This window comes from Cibotium barometz, chromosome 62 (genome assembly GCF_041138505.1).
Source record: "Cibotium barometz isolate CiBa-2024 chromosome 62, ASM4113850v1, whole genome shotgun sequence".
Taxonomy (NCBI): Eukaryota; Viridiplantae; Streptophyta; class Polypodiopsida; order Cyatheales; family Cibotiaceae; genus Cibotium; species Cibotium barometz.
Window position 1 is genome coordinate 29,040,989 of NC_141107.1, and position 21,107 is coordinate 29,062,095.

General features: G+C 45.7%; 1 protein-coding gene across 1 annotated transcript in view; it reads left to right on the plus strand.

Moving 5' to 3' along the window:
* The first annotated feature begins 6,990 nt into the window (after positions 1-6,990).
* LOC147604334 (uncharacterized) overlaps positions 6,991-21,107 on the plus strand; it is a 32,886-nt gene continuing 18,769 nt past the window's right edge. The window contains exons 1-6 of the mRNA XM_086795667.1: positions 6,991-7,030; positions 8,074-8,297; positions 8,825-9,028; positions 9,248-9,373; positions 9,727-10,116; positions 10,285-10,449. Coding sequence (XP_086651793.1) covers positions 6,991-7,030; positions 8,074-8,297; positions 8,825-9,028; positions 9,248-9,373; positions 9,727-10,116; positions 10,285-10,449 — 1,149 coding nt within the window. The remainder of the gene's footprint in view (positions 7,031-8,073; positions 8,298-8,824; positions 9,029-9,247; positions 9,374-9,726; positions 10,117-10,284; positions 10,450-21,107) is intronic.

The following is a 21,107-nucleotide window of genomic DNA, read 5'->3' on the forward strand; positions in this document are numbered from 1 at the left end:
CCAAAGCTGAATAATTCTTGAACTTCACAAGGTACCTACGAACAAGTTTGCCTCCCGCAAGCTTTCGTTCCTTGTGAAAAACAATCTGTTCAGGTCGAAGAATCTCTTCCAGCTCATCCACCTCGGGTGGGTCTTCCAAAACCGGCTCAAACGGTGTCGGTCCCACATAAGGCCTCAATAGGCTCACATGAAAAGCATTATGCATGTTCCAATGCTCTGGGAGTACAAGCCGAAATGCAACATCATTGATCTTCTCCAAGATCTGAAAAGGTCCATAGTACCTGTTGGAAAGCTTAGGGTACTTTCCCTCTTTCCCTGGCCTCTTCCGAAGGCGTGTCTTTTCAAATTTCAGCGAGACCCAATCACGTTGTTTGAATTGTACATCCCTTCTATGCTTATCAGCTGCCTTTTTATTCTTGGTTTGAGACCTCTCTATGGCTGTCCGTACCTGTGCAAATGCAGTATCCAAGTCTCTGACATACTCATCTGCTGCAAAAATCTCATCCTTTGTACGAAGGATGGGTGGTAGTACCACCTTGCCATAGATAATCTCAAAGGGCGCCTTGCCCGTAGAAGTATGTACCGTATTGTTGTAGGCAAACTCCACAAGTGGTAAATACTTCTCCCAATCCGATTTGCGGTCGGATACATAAGATTTCAGCAAGTCGAGGACGGCTGAATTTGCTATTTCACTTTGCCCATCTGTCTGTGGATGGTAAGCTGATGAGAAGTTCAGCTTTGTACCCATATTGTCAAACAATGCGCGCCAAAATAAGCTTGTGGTTCTAGGATCTCTATCCCCCACAATAGATTTAGGCATGCCATGGTGTTTGAATATCTGTGCCAAAAACATCCTAGCCATATATCTGGCTTTATTGTCTTGCGCACGGGAATGAAATGTGCCTGCTTGCTAAACCTGTCAATGATGGTCCAAATAGCATCATTTCCCTGGGGCGTCCTTGGCAAATCCATAATGAAATCCATAGCAATACTTTCCCATGGTTCATTTGGTATAGGCAAAGGCTGAAGCAATCCAGGTGCTTTATGTTGGTCAAACTTGACCTTTTGACATACCATACATTCACGTACATATGCTTCAATATCCTTGCGAATATCTGGCCAAAAGAAATACCTCTCCAAAGCTTGTGCTGTGCCCAAAATGCCTCTATGACCTGCATATGGAGGAGCATGGCACTCATCCATAACCTTATGGCGAAGGTTCTTTACCACACACATACGATTTTGCATCATGAGATATCCATCTCTTATGACATAAGATGGGACAGCAATACCCTCTTGCAAATCAGCCCATACATGTGCAAAATCCTCATCCAGATGATAAGTATTACGCATATCCGATAAGTCCTCATGGTATGCAACTGTAATAGCATAAGGCATCTGCCACCACATTCTTTTTCCCTGGAGTGTGTAAAATCTGAAAATGAAACATTGAGAGGAAATTTGCCCATCTCATATGTTTCTCTGAGAGCTTACTTTGAGTCAAAAAGTATCTCAAACTTTGATGATCAGTTTTGACCATAAAATCAGCCCCTAAAAGATAGTGTTTCCAAATAGTAAGGGCATGAATTACAGCCAACAACTCCTCCTCATAAACCTGTAAGTGAAGCTCTGCATGTTGCAAGCGTCTGCTCTCATAGGCAATGGCATGTCCTTCTTGGTTCAAAACAGCCCCTATGTAGTCCCCACATGCATCACATTCCACCACAAAAGGTTTGTGCAAATCCGGAATAATGAGTACCGGTCCCGAGATGATTGCACTCTTCAACTTTTGAAAGGCATCTCTCTCTTCTTGTGTCCATTTAAAGATTGCTTTCTTCTTCGTTAACTCATGTAACGGAGCGGCAATGAAAGCAAAATGCTTGACGAACCTCCTGTAGTAAGCACATAAACCAAGGAAGCTCCTCACTTCATGGACTGATTTCAGCTCTGGCCATTCTTGCATGGCTTGTATCTTTGCGGGATCCATGCGCACACCATCCTTTGATACAATGTGACCAAGATAGTGAATCTCTGGGAGGAAGAATTCACTCTTTTTTGCATTTATGTAGAGCTGATTTTCCTTAAGCTCTTTAAACACAATAGCCAGGTGCTCACGATGTTGGGCTTCATTCTTTGAGAATACAATAATGTCATCAAAGAATATACCCGTGAACTTTCTATGCTTTCTGAACACCCTGTCCATCATCCTGTTGAAGGTAGCGGGTGCATTTGTAAGGCCAAAAGGCACCACCAAAAACTCATAAAGACCAAAGGCTGTCCTAAATGCAGTCTTGTGTACATCTTGAGGTGCCACTCTCACTTGATGATACCCACTCTTGAGGTCTATTCGGCTGAAACATGCCGAACCTTCAAGCTTGTCCAAGATGTCATCAATGCGCGGAATCAGAAACCGATTCTTGATGGTTATCTTATTGAGGGCACGGTAATCAACACACATCCTGTAAGTACCATCCTTCTTTTGAACAAGAAGTACCGGCGAGCAATATGGCGAGGAACTAGGCCGAATCAAACCCTTTTCCAAAAGTTCATTCACCTGTGCTACAATTTCTTCTTGTTGACTAGCACTCACCCTGTATGGTGGCCTATTAGGTGGAGAGCTACCGGGAATTAGATCTATGCAATGATCTTCTGGCCTCTCGGGTGGCAACCTTGCTGGCAAAGCATTCGCAAAACAATCTTTAAACTCATTCAAAAAGTTAAGCTTGTCTTGATCTAATGTACTAACATCAACACTAGAATGTTCAATGGTATCACGTACAAAAACCAAGTAAGAACAAGCTGATTTCTTTATTGCCTTATTAATTTGTACATGGCTTACAAGAGGTATGGTACTTCCAGTAGTACCAGCATCTATAGAGTGCTCACGGCCTCTATGTACAAAGCTGATTTTCTTCTCTTTGTAAGCCTTAAAAGGCTCTAAACGGTGATGCCAGGGCATCCCCAACAAAACATCACAACCTGTAAGAGGAGCCACTAAAAAGCTCTCATGGTCGAGGTAGTCCTGTATATGTACACGGAGCTTACCAATGACCGGAGTTACATCAACCTGTTTGCCCTCAAAGGCGGCATCTGCATTCATTTGCATTCCCATGTCTTCCACATTGAGACCTATGGCGGCAGCCATCTGTACGGATATAAAGTTATCTGTGGAAGCATCATCAAAAAGAAACAAAGCGGGCTGATCCTTCAATTTGCCCCAAGCCTTGCCTATGACTCTACTCTTGGGCTCATGCCCTGTATTACCCTGCACATCGGGTACAACATTCACAAGAGGCTTTTCCACATTAGGCTCAGCATTCTTAGGATTCTGTGGGCATTTAGGATATATATGATCTTTACTGCCACACTTAAAGCATTTTCCAGCCTTCCTGTACTCTTCCAATTGCTGTTTTGAGAGCCCGAAATTGTGGCGTTTACCCCCCGGCTTCTTTTCGGAGTCATCCTTTGCATCTTGGCCATCTTTGGGAGCATTCTTAGGTGGCTATCCACCCTTTTTCTGGTCATAACCAGCCCTGAATTTGCTCTTGTTTTGACTTGCAAATGGCTTATTTGTGGGTGCTTTCATGTGCAAGTTCTCCGCAATCATGGCTGAGTGTATAAGCTCTTGTATGGTCTTATTTGGGTACACTCCCAAGCTTTGTTGGATGATGTGATGGAGCCCCGATTCAAACTTTCTCTTCTTCTCGTCCTCTCCAATCTTCATGAAGGGAGTAACCTTGAGAAGGACTTTCCAAAACTTTGCTATGTATGAAGCAACGGACTCTCCCTCATCTTGCGTACATCCTTTGCAAAGTTTGGTGGTAAGAATTGATCATAAAACTGAATTTTGAAAGAAGACCAAGTTGGGGCAGCACTTCCATCAAGTATTTTTGCAAGCCACCAATCACTTGCCGTATCCTTGAGATGCATTCCCACATGCCAGAGCATAGACTTTTCCGAAAAGTCTTCATTGCAAAAAGCTATCTCAAACTGTCTGATGAAAGCAAGTGCTTTGGTAGAGTCCATCCGTCCCTGAAAGTTTTCAAACTTTACATCCTTGTCACCGGACTTGAACTCTCGAGGCTTCTTCCTTCTATGTGCATCCCTATGTACATCCTGTTCATCTCCATGGTGATGATGCCGCGATGAAGATTCACAATCCCTCTTCGTTCTCTCTTGAGCCCACTCTCCGAATGAGTGGAAAGCTCAACACGAGAACGGATATGTCTTCTTGGAGCAAAGCGGGAATGAGTAGAGGATCCCTCATCCTTACTCTTCTCTTGACCTGCATCAAGCCTAGCACCAAGGACTCTTGTCCTTTCAGCATTTGGCACTTGCTGTGCTCTTCCTGCTTGTTGTGCATCATGTGCACCACCACGGGCAGCCATGAGGGGGGCTTCTTGAAAGCCAATCTACCATTTGCTTCGGTGTATACATCACCCTTAACCATTAGGTATGCAAGTGCAAGCTCTCGGGGTTTCTCAACATCCATTTCCTTTGCAATTGCTTCAAAAGTGACTTCATGGACCGAAGCCTTTGCTTTCGCAGCCAACACCCTTTGTACATCCGGGTCATTTTTCAATGACCTGAGCTCTTCGGTTTCAGCCCTATAGCGTCGCACTTGACGCCTCAAAGATTCCAAATCAGAATGCATAGTGTCATGAGTATCTGCATCTCCATAGACATCATTGCCTGCAGCATCTCTTGCATCCCTTGTACCATGAAATTCACGGTCCTGTGTGTTCTCCACACTGTCAGAAATGTGGCTGTCCATGACACTCAAATCAGGTCACCAGTTATGATTCCAAGCCTCAGACCGTTTTCCAATGAGGGAAAAAACTGAGCTCTGATACCAATGTAACGGGAGGCGGACGCGTGTATTGGAATCGTATAAACGTGAACAAGATTCTGAGCACTACAACCACAAAGCTGAAAATGATAGTACACCACATAAAGGGGCCGATGATAGGCTGACCCCCCCCCCCCCCTTGAGGTTATATTACCAAAAGAGTCTGCAAAGTACAAGATTACGGGTGCCTGGGGATTCACCACCAGCCTGCACCTGATTCTTCCAAATACATTATGAATGAATACATTTCCAACAAGAGAATCTGTAGGTACATCCGCCCTACACACAGGTACATCCGCCCTGCACAAGCCTCTTCACAGGTACATCCGCCCTGCACAAGAGTATCACAATCCTCACAGGTACTCCGCCCTGCACAAGATGTAAATGGATCTTTAAGCCCTGTTTCCACGCGAGAAACTGATCCAGAAACCTGTGTTCTCCACGAGCAAGTGTCCCCAATGCTTGCCCTAAGCACCTGCTATACCCAGGAATCCTTGAGACACATCCATGCTCACATATTCCATTGCTGTCCGGCCTGTTTTGTGCAATAACCAGTCCAAAACAGCAACTTTCTGTCGCGAGAAATCCACCTGTAAAGGGTCCTACAGCCCTGTGGAGGTCCCTAGAGCTGTCCTGTACTATCCAAGTTGACTTTGGACACCTGTAACCAGCCCAAAACTCGCAATAACCAGAAATTGCAGGTCTGAAATTTACCAACCAGCCCTTTAGAAGAGTGTGGAGATCGTTGTCCAAGCTTGTGTGAGTCCGGGAAGCAAGCAACCAGCCCTGTAGCAACTCCCAAAGCTCCAACCAGCTCTCCAATATGTTGAATAATGAGTAAAACAGCCCAAAAGGGCCTCTTGAGGGAGGCGCCTTTTTCAGGTGCCTCCTCAGGGGCCTGGTGGGTACATATGCTGGCTGACATGTGTCCCCATAAGGTGTCCAGGTAGGTGTCCAGCCCATAGTGCTCCATTTGTCCTGTTTCTATAAGTTTAGGTCCAACCAAATGGGAAATGGCCATAAGCTGTCCGGACTTCATTAATTTTGGTCCAACCAAATGCGAACGCATTATAAGTTGTCCGGCCACTTATTAATGAGTGTGGACCTGCAAACCAATAAACCTTAGTAGTAAATGAAGTAAGCTGTAAATTGAGTGTGGACGCACTTACCACCTGCAAAACCCATAAGCCCACAGTTTTAGGCCCAAACAGGAGTGCACACACGTGTCCACAAGGTGCCCGGGCGTCCCCGGTCCCTCGGACTTCACAAGCCAAAATAACAAGCATTGTCCAGGCAGCAAGACAATGTTACACAAAGTAAAATAAAGTTATGGCATGCATCATTTATGCATTGTGCACATGTAAACTTGGAGAACCACCTATCATCATATTTGTACTTGAAAATATTTCGCTTGCCATCATAACACACCATGTGTGCATGGCCGGAATCCACACGGGCACCGCCCGAAAGTCCACAAATGTCCTGCCATGTCCTTGGACTCATATGCATCCACTCATATGATCCATACACATGCCCAGGTATAATCCATACATGCATCCGCATGTTTCTAGGCCTGACACGCATCCGCATGTCCCTAGAATATAGGGGTTTGTGACAGGCCCCACAAGCCACACATGTACTATCATGTCAGGTTCTTGTGCCCGTATCCGACTTCGGATCGTGGATCTGGATTTATGGCTTTAATCCCGGAATCATGAAGTACTACTGAATGGGAGTGGATTTGCTATGCTCGAAGGATATTTCAGTGGTACCAGGCTTATAGAGTTGCGGGCAATTGCTTTATAAGACGGAGGGGATGTCACCATTTGGTACGTTCACCAGTTTGCTGTTTGGAGAGTTGGTCCATTGTTCCGGGTTTCTGAATCTAGTTACACTAGGCCTATAAAAGCATTGTACTTGGTGAAGATTAACATCATCATTAATCTAATGAACATTGAGTCATGCAACACTCTGAGCTTCATCATCTCTCTCTCACTGCCTCTGTACACACTCGCATGGTGGTTATCTTTCACCCACCTTAGCTTGTGCAAACCCTAAACACAACACTGGGGCTTGGAAAGCCTATATCTGACGTGGGAAGGGACCTTGGATGTGGTGGGTATGGACATGCCTAGGAAGCCATGGGTTCTCAGGAGAGGGAGAAAGAAAACTCTAAGATGGGTGCGAATCACTCAATGTGCATGAATCACACAAGAGAGAGTGAAAGCGTGGTTCATATCTGTGTGAGGTTGGTTAGGGGAGGGAGGAGGAGAAAACTGAAACGTGGGTGTTGGTGCGCAAGCTTGCTGCTCAGTTATGCGCTGCTGTGCTATGTGTAGTCGGCCAAGTGGCTAGGGCGTGGCCCTAGGGTTAGCCTATGGGCCGGCCAAGGCAGCCATGGTGGCTGTGCAAGGCGGCCAGGCCAAAATCGGCCAGTTGGCTGTGTGAAGCACCCAAGCCAGCCATGTTTGGCTATGCTGTGGGTGGTGCCTATGTTAGGCAATGCCCTTGTTAAGGCAAGGCAGAGGCAGCCAGTCGGCTGTGCATACAGCCAAGTAGGCTGCGCATACCATATACGGCAGCATGGGCGTGTGTAAGGAAGCTGGCGCACAGGTGTGCAAGTGCAAGAAAGCGCCGTGCGTTGCACAAGCTGGGCAGCACATGGGTAGGGGACAGGGCAGTGGGCAGGTTGGGCAGTTGTCCGAGTAAGAAATAAAAAGCAGCGCAAGTCTAACTTGGGTATGGGTGGAGTAAAAAAAGGGGGGGTTGAAATTGGCGTGAAGACTAAACGGGGAGGTGTGGAGTTTAAAAAAAAGCATGGGTAACTTTTTTCTGTGCTAAAAGTGGGGGGCTTTTATTTTAAGCCTTAGTGTTTTTGGGTAAGCACTAAACTCAAGGAAACAAGCTTTTTAAATCCCTAACCCGTTATGTTCCTTGATTTGGTTGGTCGATTATGCTAGAGATGAGGAATAAGCTCTAATCCATTCACATGTCCTGTTAGGTCATGCAGTCTTCAATCTGGAGTTACCGAGCCATTAAAGGATGCATCCAGTGTTTCATTTGAGCATCCTTGTGTACTATCATGGGCCAGAGTTGAGCGCTCCCCCGGATGAGTATAAATCTGAGTTGGTGGATGATGGAGGATTATAGGTCGTCTTAATATCGAGCAAGGCAGTCTGGTTTGATGAGGATCACTTCATGGACGAGTCTCACCCGTTGTTGAGAGCTTATCAGGAGGGTGAGAGCTTATCAGGATTCAGGAGGCCATGCTAATGAGAACAGCTGCGATGCAAGTGGGGAAGAATGCGACACACCTGCAAGTATTCAAGGCACAACCCCCAAGCATGGACCAGCTGGACATCACATAGCAGGTAGTCGGGCAGCATGTGCAACATTCAGGTTAGGCACCAGTGCCACGTGGTCGGCCAATGGACAGCTGTCGGGCCAGGTTGGAAGTAGGGGCAGTCCTCTCCACAAGCCGACACCCTCTGAAGTGGTCAACCAGCACCTCGGGTGCATATGTATACATACGCTAGAAAATCACCAAAATCATCTGCATTTCTCAGCGCACGTCTTTCTACATAGCGTTTCTCTTAGAGTGTGGGCTGGCAGGAGTGCTTGGGCTGGGAACTGACATCTTCGTTCTCAGACATCTGTTGTACTTGAAGTACAATATTTCTTGTACATAATAGGGATCAATAGTTTAAGACTCTTGTGTGTGCTGAATGTGATTTCGCTGCACTCTTGTCCATCTCTGAAAACCCTAGCACATAGGCACTAGTGTTCTACATCTACCCAACTGCAAGGAATGAGTTTATGCTTCCTGAAAGCTTTGTTTTCAGCGAATAGTTGACTCCTCTTTGAACAGAAGCAGTCTAATTGTGCCTGTAATGAAGCTCAAATGATTGCATTCTGATTACTTCCAATTATTGATTGTGTTTGACAATCTTCAATTTTTCCATTTTGAAACGGCAGGGGTCATATAGACCATACACAGGAGCAGGAAAACAATCTTTCAAGAATTCAACATCGGAGCCTAAACAGCAGAGAAGTTTCTGGAGCATCTTAGCAAAGAAAGCTAAGTCAGTGCTTCTTGATGATGGCTTATCTACATGCACCACCTCAGACTCGAGTCCAGAGCTAGGACAAAACAAGGACTGTGAAACGTCACAGCTTCAGGTGTAGTGTTTCTTGATGCTTTCTTTATTTCTTTTAGCAGTAGAAACTGTGCAGTCAGCTAATCTCAAACAAACCACTCTGCAACATGGACTTCAATACTATGCAACGTTTCAGTTTTCTTAGAGTGCTGATTTGTCTTGTTTGTGGACGCACTACGAGGCGTTTTACACGGTTCAAACAACAGCAAATTTGATTTTGAAGTTTCGGTAATAATTGCAGTATACACATGCAACTTTTTCGGAAAGCAAGCAACGGCGAAGGGAGGTTCCAGTGTTGCAGAAGAGACTGGAATCCCTCACATCTTCTTTATCTAGCCTTGGGGGCACTATTGGAAATGCGATAGAGGTATAAACTAATGTAACTTTGCCCATCACCCTACCCCCAAAAACAAGATCTTTTATCATCAATAACAGACATGTGAACATAATGTGGGGAATTTGTTTTATGCTAATGAAGAATAAAGCTCGCTTATACTAGTGGTTATTCTGGCCGCACTTGGGGGCAGTATTGCCAAAAGATACTGCCCTTGACCTTTGATGGCCTCCTGGTGCGAAGAAAGGCCAAATGCCTCTCGTGCTTGGCAACCAAATAAACTCTTGCATGGAATGTTATTCACAAGCGACATTTTTCTGTGGCGGTTCAAAATTAATATGTGATTTTGAATTCATGTGCTCTTGTTTTTTTGGGCTTTGATGCAGGAGGGTCTCAACATGGTTGAAACAAAAGCGACAGATTTTATCTCATCTGATTCGCGGCTTCTATTCAGTAAGAAGACAGTGGACTCTTCAATTTCCAGTCAACTGCGAGATGCTGTCTCAAAGTCGTTGCAACAACAAGATTCTATCATGAAGTCTTCTTCACAACAACAACGAGATTCTGCCTCCAAGTCTCTTCAACAATGGCAGTCTGTTTCCAAACCTTTGCAACCACAAGATTTCGGCTCTGAGTCTTTGCAAATACAAAGAGACTTAGTTGCAAAGCCTTCACAACAGGGGGATTTTGTATTGAAGCCTTCACAGCAGCGAGATTCAGGAATTTTAGATAACTCAGCTGGAGATAAAGAAACACAGCTCAAGGCATCTCGCGACGTAAGGTGGCAAAATGTTATGTTTTTTGTGCATATTTTTGTTTGAGGCCTTGTGTACGGATTTTATGCTGTAAAATTTCTCTCTCTCTCTCTCTCTCAAAATTGAACAATTAAAGCATGGGACTGCTTTGAGGTTTTCCACTCTGCCTAAAACTCTTATGCTGAACAGGTTGCAATGGCTATGGCTGCTAAAGCAAAATTATTGCTACGCGAATTGAAAGAGGCAAAAACAGATTTGGCCGTTGCGAAGCATCGCTGTGCACAGCTAGAAGAAGAAAACAAGACAATTCGAGATAGTCTTAGCATTGGCTTAAAGCTGGATGAAGAAGACCTGGTATGCTTTACCTTGCTTGGCAGGACCTGAATATCGTGAATGCTAGTCCAATGTTTATTTTCATATCTTTTAGCTGGATACTCTGCTTAGTGCTGCTATTTTGAGTGTTTTGCATCATGCAATGCTTGTGATGGGTATGTTTCAGCAGTATGAGACCATCAATAAAATTATTGCCAATAAAAAGTTTCTAGTGCATCGAATTGAAACTCTCGTGTGAATCAAGATGCTGCAAGCATGACCTCTCTAATTGCTTGCCTGATTCACTCCTCTTGTCACCTGCCCATTATAATAGACCACATGTTATGGAGAACACACGCGCCCACCTTATGATTTGTCACTGATGTTGAAGATTTTATTAAAATAACAAAACATTACATTATACTTTTTAAAATTGGCAGGGTACTTCTTAATGCAGCCTTGAAACTCTATTTGGGGGGCATATTGTTAGTGTATTCTAAAAGGTGTCCTTCTATCCTTTGATTGTTGACTCAAATAATCATATAGGAGAGATTATGCACATGAGCTTTGTGAGAAGAGTGAAAAAAGAGATGGGAGAGAGAAGGAATGCATAGCATTATTGAAACACCCCATAGTAAGAATCCACTTACATGTGTGTCTGCCCAAGACCGATACTCACATAGGAAAGCCAGAGAAGCACGTCCAAAGCACTGCAATTCATGTACACCATACGATGAGTGCACTCAAACATCCATGGGAACATAGAAAGGGTAAGCTAGCACTTGGCACCCAACTGTAGGCTCCAAACCATACGTGATGGTAAGCCACCCCCAGGCTAGAGACCAACACAACCCTGGCAAACCAACACCCTCAAAGCATGCATGTCCCATACCGTGCACCCCAGTCTTCACGACTTCGATGATTGTCATGGCTAATCAGTGGGCTAACCGCAAGCTAGGTATGGGAGTTTATGCTTTTTGGGACTCTACTGCTTGCTTTTTCTGTTTATGGCTGTAGAAGCAGTAACTCCACCTGAAGACAAGGAAATGACTGTGGGAAGGGCAACCCTAATGCATATAGTGTGACATCTGTTGAGAGATAGGCGCATGGAAGAGGGAGAGAGAGGCAGTGGACTGTAGCATGCTGGGCATGTTCTGTACCTGCTGTCAGTGCTGTTTTCACTTAGAAAAATGGTGGGTAGATGTCTGTATAACATGCCGTACAGTTAGCCGTACAATAGCAGACACCCGCGCGCGTGTGAGATGGGCAGCGGGACTGACACATGGGGCGCACTACAGGGACACACCACTTTTCATTGAATTAAGCATGTGCATGAGTTATTTTAGGCATCTTTAGCCATAAGTAGCTTTTATGCTAAAAAAAGAGGGAAAAGAAAGCCAAAATCTGGGCGCCTCGTTATTTTGGGTGTCAGCTTGCTTTTTTGGGGCACATGCTCATAAAATCTTGCATGCCTGGGCTGAAAGACAAAGTTGAAGCTTAAGTGATCTACCCACCACTAATAATGACCATCTTTAACTTTTTGCACTCTTTGATTCCCTGCACGGTTGCTGAAATTTCTGCATCCTCACTCCATTGTGGAACGACGAGCAACTTCGGGCATTCATGTGGATGCTTTTGGTGGCCATCTATTTATGACCTCGTGAGCGATACTGCCATGCAGTCTGCATAGGTACATCTTGGCACTCGAGTACACATGACTTTGTAGGAGATATACACATTTGTAACCTTAGAGTCACTTACACCTTTATAGGGACACATGGCATATTATGGTTGGACCCCTTTGGGCCTTAATTTAGGGGATTTTACTCTAGTTAATGAAAATTTCTCTCACCTACTGATGTGTGAGTTTCCACCGCCAACTCTCTCTGTGCTCGTCAAGTTCTCTGCTCTTTTTGCGTGTTTGTTGCATCCACCTGCAGCAAGCTCTTCATAGCCATACAAGCTAAGATTTGGTATTAGAGCCATTTTAGCTTCTGCCATCAAAACTGCTCACACAGAGCTGGTCACCACCACTCAAAGCCGGTCTTCGTCGTCGGCTGCTACTCAGAGCCATTCGAAGCCAGTTCTGTCACCGTCTGCCCGCCAGTCTGGGCGGTGCGACTGCAGAGGGTCTGCCCATCCAGGTGGTGCCGCCAATTTCGGCTAGCTTGTCGGGCGGTGCAGCTCATCCTGTGGGCGGTGCTAGTGCCAAGCTTTCTGCCGCTGCCGCCTACCTAGCAACTCTCACCGCTGGGTTGCACAGCACTGAGATCACCGCCAGCAGCCAGTCTTCCAAGCAGTCGGAAAGCTTCGTGATTAGCTGCAAAGTGGGCATTGCTTGGAGGGTCTTCTTAGCAAGGCACATCCAGCCCACCTAGGAGCAGAGGGAGGGTTTACCAGTAGTTCAGATCAGCATCTTGTTCACATAGTGGGGCGGCTGGCCAATACACCTCAGTGCTGTGCAAGCGGCGACCCCCCCCCCCCCCCCTCTCCTGCGGGAACTATTAGTTACCAAGAAAACAACCAAAATGGCTAAGTACAAATGCGTCCCCAAAGGGAAACGCTAGTCAAGATGATCAAAGGGGGAGGATGTATTTCTCCTTTGGCTGGCCGCTTTAGGAGGAGAAGGCTATCTCATACTTTTTTTTTTTGGGGTGGGGGGTGGGGGATGCATGTCACCATTTGGCTCCCTGAACAACTAGGTATCCTTAAATAATGAAAAGATAGATTCTCACTGGATCTTTCTATGCATTTGGACATCAATTTGACTGGTGAATCGCCTTCGGGATGTCCAGTGTTTGGGCTTTGCTGATATGATCAGTAGTCTTGTGACATGAGTTGGTATTTTTAGAGGGATGGGAGCTTTGCTGATATGATCAATAGCTCTTCTGGGAGTGCTAGTGTGACTAGTAGGCTTGGAGGTGTGAAACTGATCCCGTTAAGTGGGAATAGACTCCGTTGGACACCCACACTCGTAATAGCACAACTTAATACCACAATTTGAAAAGGACAACTTAAAAACAACTTGAAATTGAAATGCAATGAAATGGATAGATGGACACCAGCACTGGGGCCGGAATGGGCCGACCCCCCCCTCAATATATGATATATTTATTGGGAGTATTTATGAAACCGGCCTTTAGAAATCTGACGGGCGGTGAAAAAAACACTCGCACATAAAACACTTCAACGCCATTGAGGACCTAGAAAAGGAAAAACAAACAGGGGGAGCCAGTACACGGACACCGATTGGCCCCAAAACGCAGTGGCGCCCCTTGCGGTATTTCTTTAATTGATTATAAGAGCTTTGATTACAATAAGGCTGGAAACTCAGCCGTCACAGTAGAACCCCTGAAGCCTGCAAAGAACCTGCATCATGGCTTCATATCCACTCGGCATCCACAAACAAGTCCAGCCATTGTTCACATTGAAAGACTCTCTCACATTGAGTCTGCATACAGAAGCTTTCTCCTAAGATCAGGACTGCCACAACCATCCATAGCCTCTCACCCTATGAACAGCATCACACCCTGACACATCCAGTGCTTCTGCATCACAACACAGACTCCCAAAGTGTCTCTCAAAAGAGAACTCGTATCACAGCACAGCATACCATACAGTCGACACACCTGGACCAACCCTCTCTACCTTCCAAGGGTACTATCCATCTCTGTCATGGATTCCCTATCCCCTGCCCAATCAGTAGCAAGGCTGTACCAAACATGTGTCCATTCCTGTACCTTCTGCCTGCATGTGACCTATCTCCTGGAGAAACCCAAAAACATGTTTCCTCGAGAAACCTACGACCTGTTTCCACATGAAACCCTTAGGCCTGTTTCCCTTTGAAACTTCTGTCCTGTTCCCATACAGAACCATTCATGGCACCATTCAACAACAGTGCCTACATCGGCATACATCTAGTTACCTGTTCCCTCATGAAACATCTGGAAACATAGAGATGCCCAAAACTATAGGTCCCTCTGTTCCTTTCTAGCAGGAAGAAAACAATCTGCTCCATGAGCACGCAGCCATGCGAGCTTGCATCACTCCCATGCCAAGAAACATAACCAAGTGACCTGTACTTGCAGCCAGAAACCCAAGTACATAGCTGAATTTGCAGCCAAACAAAAACAGCCCATAAACAGTCCCGAAATTGCTCATGTTCGTAGCCACATGCACTGCCACGAAACAGTCCATAAACCCTTTCCATAACAGTCCCGAACCAAAGCAAAGAGAAGCTGAAAGTTCCATCGGTTGACCGCCATCGACATGATGTCTATGTTCATGAAAAACCAGCTCCTGTTTTGTGCAAAAACACGCCGTCCTCCAAAAAGCACACGCCTGCAGCCACCTATCCGAACAGGTCAACACTAGCAGCCACCCGTACCAAATAGTGTGCAGCTGCCTCCTGTATCAGCTGTTGTACAGCAGCCGCCTGTACCAGCTGTACCTGTCCGTACACATGTGCCTGCAGTCGTACAGTCGTACACCTGAACCTGCACAGTCGTACAGCTGCCACGTGGACTGTACCTACAGTTGTACCTGCCTGTGCCGCTTGAATCTGTAACTGCAGCCGCCTGACTTGCAGCATCCGTACACTGTACCTGCAACAGCCGTACATTGTACCTGCAGTCGTACAGATCTGCACGGGCTCTTCTGTGCGCAACCAAAAACCAGCAGCCCACATATGCAGTCGACTTCTCCTCTCTTCCACGCATGTGAACTTGCACGCCTCTCAAAAAGCAAGAGAGAGAAAGAGACGTGGACCTCCAAAAGTGCAGTAGCCTCTATAAATTGCCTAGGGGCCTCCCAAGGTTTTAAAACCTTTGAAACTTTAATTTTTGGCCACCAAAGGTTATAAAACCTTTTTAATTAATGTCTCATTGCCCCCTTCACACTTGGGGTTGTCCACACATGGGCTTCCTTTTTAACTCCAATCTGATGCCATTCACACTGTCCACCATGTCCCCGTGCACACCTGCATACTGTCCAGAGAAAAACACAGGGTCGTGACATACCCCCCTCTTGAAAAATAGCAAGCGTCCTCGATTGCACTCAATGGCATAGTAAGGCATCTTATGAGCAAAGACTCCCCATATGACATAAACAATGGCCCTCCAATGCATCTGGGTGATAAAACAATCATCCTGCACAATAGGCCACACTGTCACGCCAAAGTGACAAACACCTCTTGCTTGTTCCTTCCGAACCTACAGCAAAAGTCTAAAACCAAATGGAAACACGTTAACTGTGTTAGCCAAAAACAAAACCATGCATCATTCTACATATGACAAACATTTGCATGACACATATATGCATTCGCAAACAATATGCTCCTCAAGATGCTCTACCTACTCTAAAGTAACAGTCTAAGAGCTGCTCGCAAGCCTTACGCCCATGGGCATCCCGCAGGACCCACGACTGATGGTACAACATGAGCATATGAAAGCACTCAATGCATCCAAACACTACATCCACTAAGTACTTCCCACATATGTCGCATGGCCATCCCGTAGGAGTCACACCCAGTGGTGCATCCATGAACATAATAAAGCACTTGATGTATCATACCAATATACATGCAGCACACGACACAATCCAGAGTATTACCCAATGTATTCTCAATGGTACCAGGATCCAATGGCACCAGAATACAATAATACCACAAAAAGTGTATGCATACATGCACAAATAGAGTTCAATCCATATATGAACCAAACCAACTCTAGGACTGCTCGCAAGACTTATGCCCTCCATAGAGTTATCCATAGTTGCAGTTATAGTTCAAGGTGCGCGCGACTGTGAACCATACTCAACCATCATCTCATGTGTCTAGAACACAAGATCATAGAAGTCCCATAAGCAGATGTACTGTCAGCCTCAGTACCTTCGGGTGAATACAAAGATGTTGTTGGGGTAAAGGCGTTATGCCCACCCTTATAGTGTGTACAAGCCCATAAGTTACAGTACATAGTACACTTAGTACTTTTAATGTACTAAGTGCACTATGTGTACTAGTGCAATATACATGTGTGATAGGGGAGTCACACACTCATGCTTTTGATGAGTTGACTTATCCCCACAACTCTCTCTCTCTCTCTCCCTTGCTTCTCTGTGTATGTCTCCCATGAATGAACCTTAACCCTAATTGCTGTTTTCTCCCCATCAACTGGTATCAGAGCTTTGGCTACAGGAGATCCCTGTGGTAGAGAGTGGTAAGGTTTTCTACATCGAAGAGCTATCTGATCCCTCCCTCTTCCCTCTTCTCCTTGATAGCAAGCATAGAACAGTGAAGCTTGCTCGCAGCAATCGAGGCAGACAAGGCGTGCAAAAACTGTGCTGAGCGTGTGGGCGACTGGGTTTTGCATGCGTGTGCTGATCGCAGTCAAGGAGAAGGGCGTGGCCTACGAGTACCAAGGAGCTGGTAAAGCGGGTAGCTCTGCAGGCGAAGGCAGCATAGCGAGCGTCAAGCGAGTCAGCTGGCGCTAGGCGAATACGTGGCAAAGAGGAGGCCTGTGCGAACCCAACGCGAAGAGGATAAACCGGTTCGAAAGACCCTTTACGGCGCCTCGCGCCTCGCCAAGGTCCCCACGCCGCCTGCTGGCCGCAATAGTGACCACCACGGACGCTTCTGAGCAGCGAGCCGACTCCTCTCTTGAGTGACGAGTCATCACTCCCGACTCATGAGTCTCGTTCGTACCTTCCCCCCTTCGCTCACGCTCTCGCTCTCTTGAGTGACGAGTCATCACTCCTGACTCATGAGTCTCGTTCGTACGCCCTGCGCTCGTTTTGTTACACCTCCGCTCGAGAGGGGAAGGTACCCGTAGCAAATCACAAGAGCAGCAGTCCTGAAGCCCGTGCCTTCTTAGGCATCGTTCCCAGCAAGGAGCTCCCACCTGCACAGAACAGAAGCAGCAATCATCTCTTTTCCTGCAACAGCCTGCAAATCACAGAAAAATCAAAAAATTACAAGGTATTTTTCTCAATTTTTTTTTGGGATTTGCAATTGAGCAAGTACAATCAACAATTGAGCAGGTACAGGTGCCCAATTGCTCAATTTTTGAGCAAAATTGGCAAAATTGGGTGACATTAGTCACAATCAGGATAAATTTGCAGGAAATTGGTCAAATCAGGATCAATTTGCAGGAAATTGGTCAAATCAGGATCAATTTGCAGGAAATTGGATGTCGAAATTTGCGGCTTTTGATGTAATTGTGCAATTAAGCACTCATACATGCTGTATGATGTGAGAAATCGCACATTTGGGCAAAATTGCAGCAAATTGCAGTGCAAATCAAGGGGCTTTTGTGCCGATTTGGTTGATTTGCATGCAGGCGATCGCATTTGATGCTGTGGATAATGTGCTGATGCCTTACAAGCACTCAATGTGCCTGTAAATCAAGGGGCTTTCATGTATTTGATGTATATGTGGCCAGGGGGAAGCATCGTGAACACTCTGGATGCCTTCATGTGCGCCAATGTACCATGTATGATCAGAAATTGATCTCAAATCAAGGGGCTTTTCAAGTTTGTATGCTTGTTGAGCTTGGCAAAGCAGCAGGCAAGACATTTATGCCTTGAATCCTCAAAAATCAGCTTGCAGTCAAGAGGCTTTTGCCCAATTTCTGTTCGGGACTGTTTTATGCAGTGTACAGGACTGTAAAAGTCTGATTTTCACTCATTTGGACAGCCAGGAGAGCATTTATTGCTACTGTACCTGCTGGTACAGATTTGGCACAGCTTTGTGCATGTTTTTGGCATGGCTGTACACTGTTTTGAGTGACCAAAAGGTTCAATTTCAGCTGCTGTACTTGCCGGGACAGGTTTAGTACATTACAGGTGAGCACTTAGTACTGCTGTACAGTACTTTGGAAGGGCAAAAGAGCACATTTAAGGTGCTGTCCAAAATCTGCAGCAACCAGATTTTGGTGTTTTCATCACATAAAGTGGGAGAAAAGTTGCATTCTTGCTTCCGCAGTGGGAGATAAAGCTTGGGAGAACATCTGTGAGCACTTTGTGTGCTTTTGGTGCAGTGTTTGCACATTTGCAGGGAGTCAGGCATTAAAGGTTGCATATTGCTATGGCAACCACAGGTGAGAGCTCTTCATTGCTTCACATCAAGAAGCTTGAAGGCTCGCATAATTATGATATTTGGCAAACCCAGTGCTACAATGTGTTGCTCCAGAAAAAGCAGCACAAGCCTATCAAAGAAAGGGGTGTGATGCCCGCTTCTCTTACAGCTGAAGAGTGGGAAGATATGGATGAGCTGGCAAGATCTACTATCATGTTGTCTGTGTCAGACTCGTTACTTTTCAGCATTCGTGAAGAGAAGACAGCTTGGGGAATGTGGCAGAGATTGCAGGACTTGTATGCCCAACAAAGTGCCTCAAGCAAAGTGTATTGGTTGAAGAAACTCATAGGTCTTCAGATGAAGGAAGGGGCGTCTATGACAGCCCATCTCAATGAGTTTAATGGTATTGTCAGCCAAGTTATCAATCAAAAGCTGGCAATGGACGATGAGTTCAAAGCCACCTTTTTGTTATGCACTTTGCCAGAGAGTTGGGACACATTCAGGACAGCCACTAGCAATTCGAATGCTATGCTGTCATATGCAGATGTTGAGGGTGCTCTTCTTCAAGAAGAGATGAACAGGAAAAACAACTCTGTTGGAAAGTCCAATGCAATGAATGCACGTGGGAGATCCCAGCAAAGGGGTAAAAGCCAAGAAAGGGGAAGGAGCAAGTCTCGCTCCAAAAAGGATTTGGAATGCCATTATTGTGGCAAAAAGGGACACATTAAAAAGCAATGCTACAAATGGAAAAATGATCAAAAAGAAAAGGGAAAAGGCAAAGACAAAGAGAAAGATGAAGCCAAAGATGTAAAGCCAAAGGGCAAAAGTGGAGTCAAGATTGAAGAAATCAATGTGTCACATGCAGGTGGCAGTGAGGATGAGGTCCTATTTACTTCTTCACTTGATGCCCATTCACTTCTTACAGGTGGTCATGGTATGCACTCATGGATCATTGATTCAGGTGCCTCCTTTCATGTCACAGGTTGCAGAGACTTGTTTGTCAGGTATACTGCTGGCAATGAAGGAGTGGTTTATTTGGGTGATAACCATGCATGCAAGATTCTTGGCAGAGGTGATGTGAGGCTTGTGTTTTCAGATGGCTCACAGCTTATGCTCCATGATGTCAGGCATGTGCCTGAGATCAAGAAGAACCTGCTTTCTACTGGACAGCTTGATGATGCTGATTATGTTACCACATTTGGTAGTGGAAAGTGGAAGATTAGTAAGGGCTCACTGGTTGTTGCCAGAGGCTCTAAGGTGGACACTCTTTACTTTATGCATGCAGGTGTTTGTCACCATGCTAATGTAAATGCAACCGAGCTGCCGGAAATTTCTATGTGGCATAGCCGGTTGGGACACATGAGTGTCAAGGGAATGGAGCAATTGTCTCGTTTGGGTTACTTGCCTTCTCTAAAGTTTTCAAGTTTTCAGTTTTGTGAGCATTGTATTTATGGCAGGCAACTCCAGTGCCCCCACAAGAAAGCTCTTGGACAGAAAGATGCTCAGTTAGAGCTTGTGCATACAGATGTATGTGAGATGCCTCAGCTTTCTTTGGGAGGGGCAAAATACTTTGTGTCTTTTATAGATGATGCCACACGCAAGGTGTGGGTTTATCCTCTTCGTTTGAAGAGTGATACATTCTCAGTGTTTCAGAAGTTTGTTGCTCATGTTGAGAATCAAACTGGCAAAACACTGAAGGCTTTGCGTTCCGACAATGGTGGAGAGTATACGTCCAAACAGTTTCAGGACTTTTGTGATGCTAAAGGCATCAAGAGGGAGCTCTCTACTCCTTATGATCCTCCACAAAACGGGACAGCAGAGAGGATGAACAGGACCATACAGGAGAAGGTCCGTTCTATGTTGTCACATGCTGCATTACCTCATGGTTTTTGGGCTGAAGCTGTTATGACAGCCGTTCACCTTATAAACAGGTCACCTAACACGAGGCTTGGTGGGAAAGTGCCAGAAGAAGTATGGACAGGGAAGCCTCCGTCATACAAGCACTTGAGAGTGTTTGGTTGCGTTGCGTACGTGCACATACGCAGGGAAATGCGCACCAAACTTGATCCTAAGTCTCATAAATGCATATTCCTAGGATATGGTGACAGAGGTGAAATGGGGTATAGACTTTGGGATCCCGTGAATAGAAAGATCATACGCAGCAATGATGTCATTTTTGATGAAACATGCATGTATAAGGAGCCTGCAAGGCAACAGGAGCCTGGCAGAGTCATCTTTGATGATGATGGACATCATGGACAACAACAAAGGGCTGTAAATCAGCCATTACAGCAGGAAAACCAGCCCTTAAATGGTGCTGAAAATGGTCCAAATGGACAGCCAGAGATGGCAGAAGATATCCCTATGGATATACCACAGTTGGAGGAGATACTGGGCATGATATTTCAGCCTTATGGCATGGAACAGGAGCCACCAATGGGTGATATGCAGGCTGGACAGCAACCTGCAAATGATGGTCATTGGGTACGGAGGTCCACAAGACCCTCCAGAGCCCCTGACAGGTTTGTTCCAGGGGTTGACTATTTGATGCTTACTGACTGTGGGGAGCCCTCATGTTATAAAGAGGCTTTACAGAGGGCAGACAAGGCTCTATGGGAGCGTGCCATGA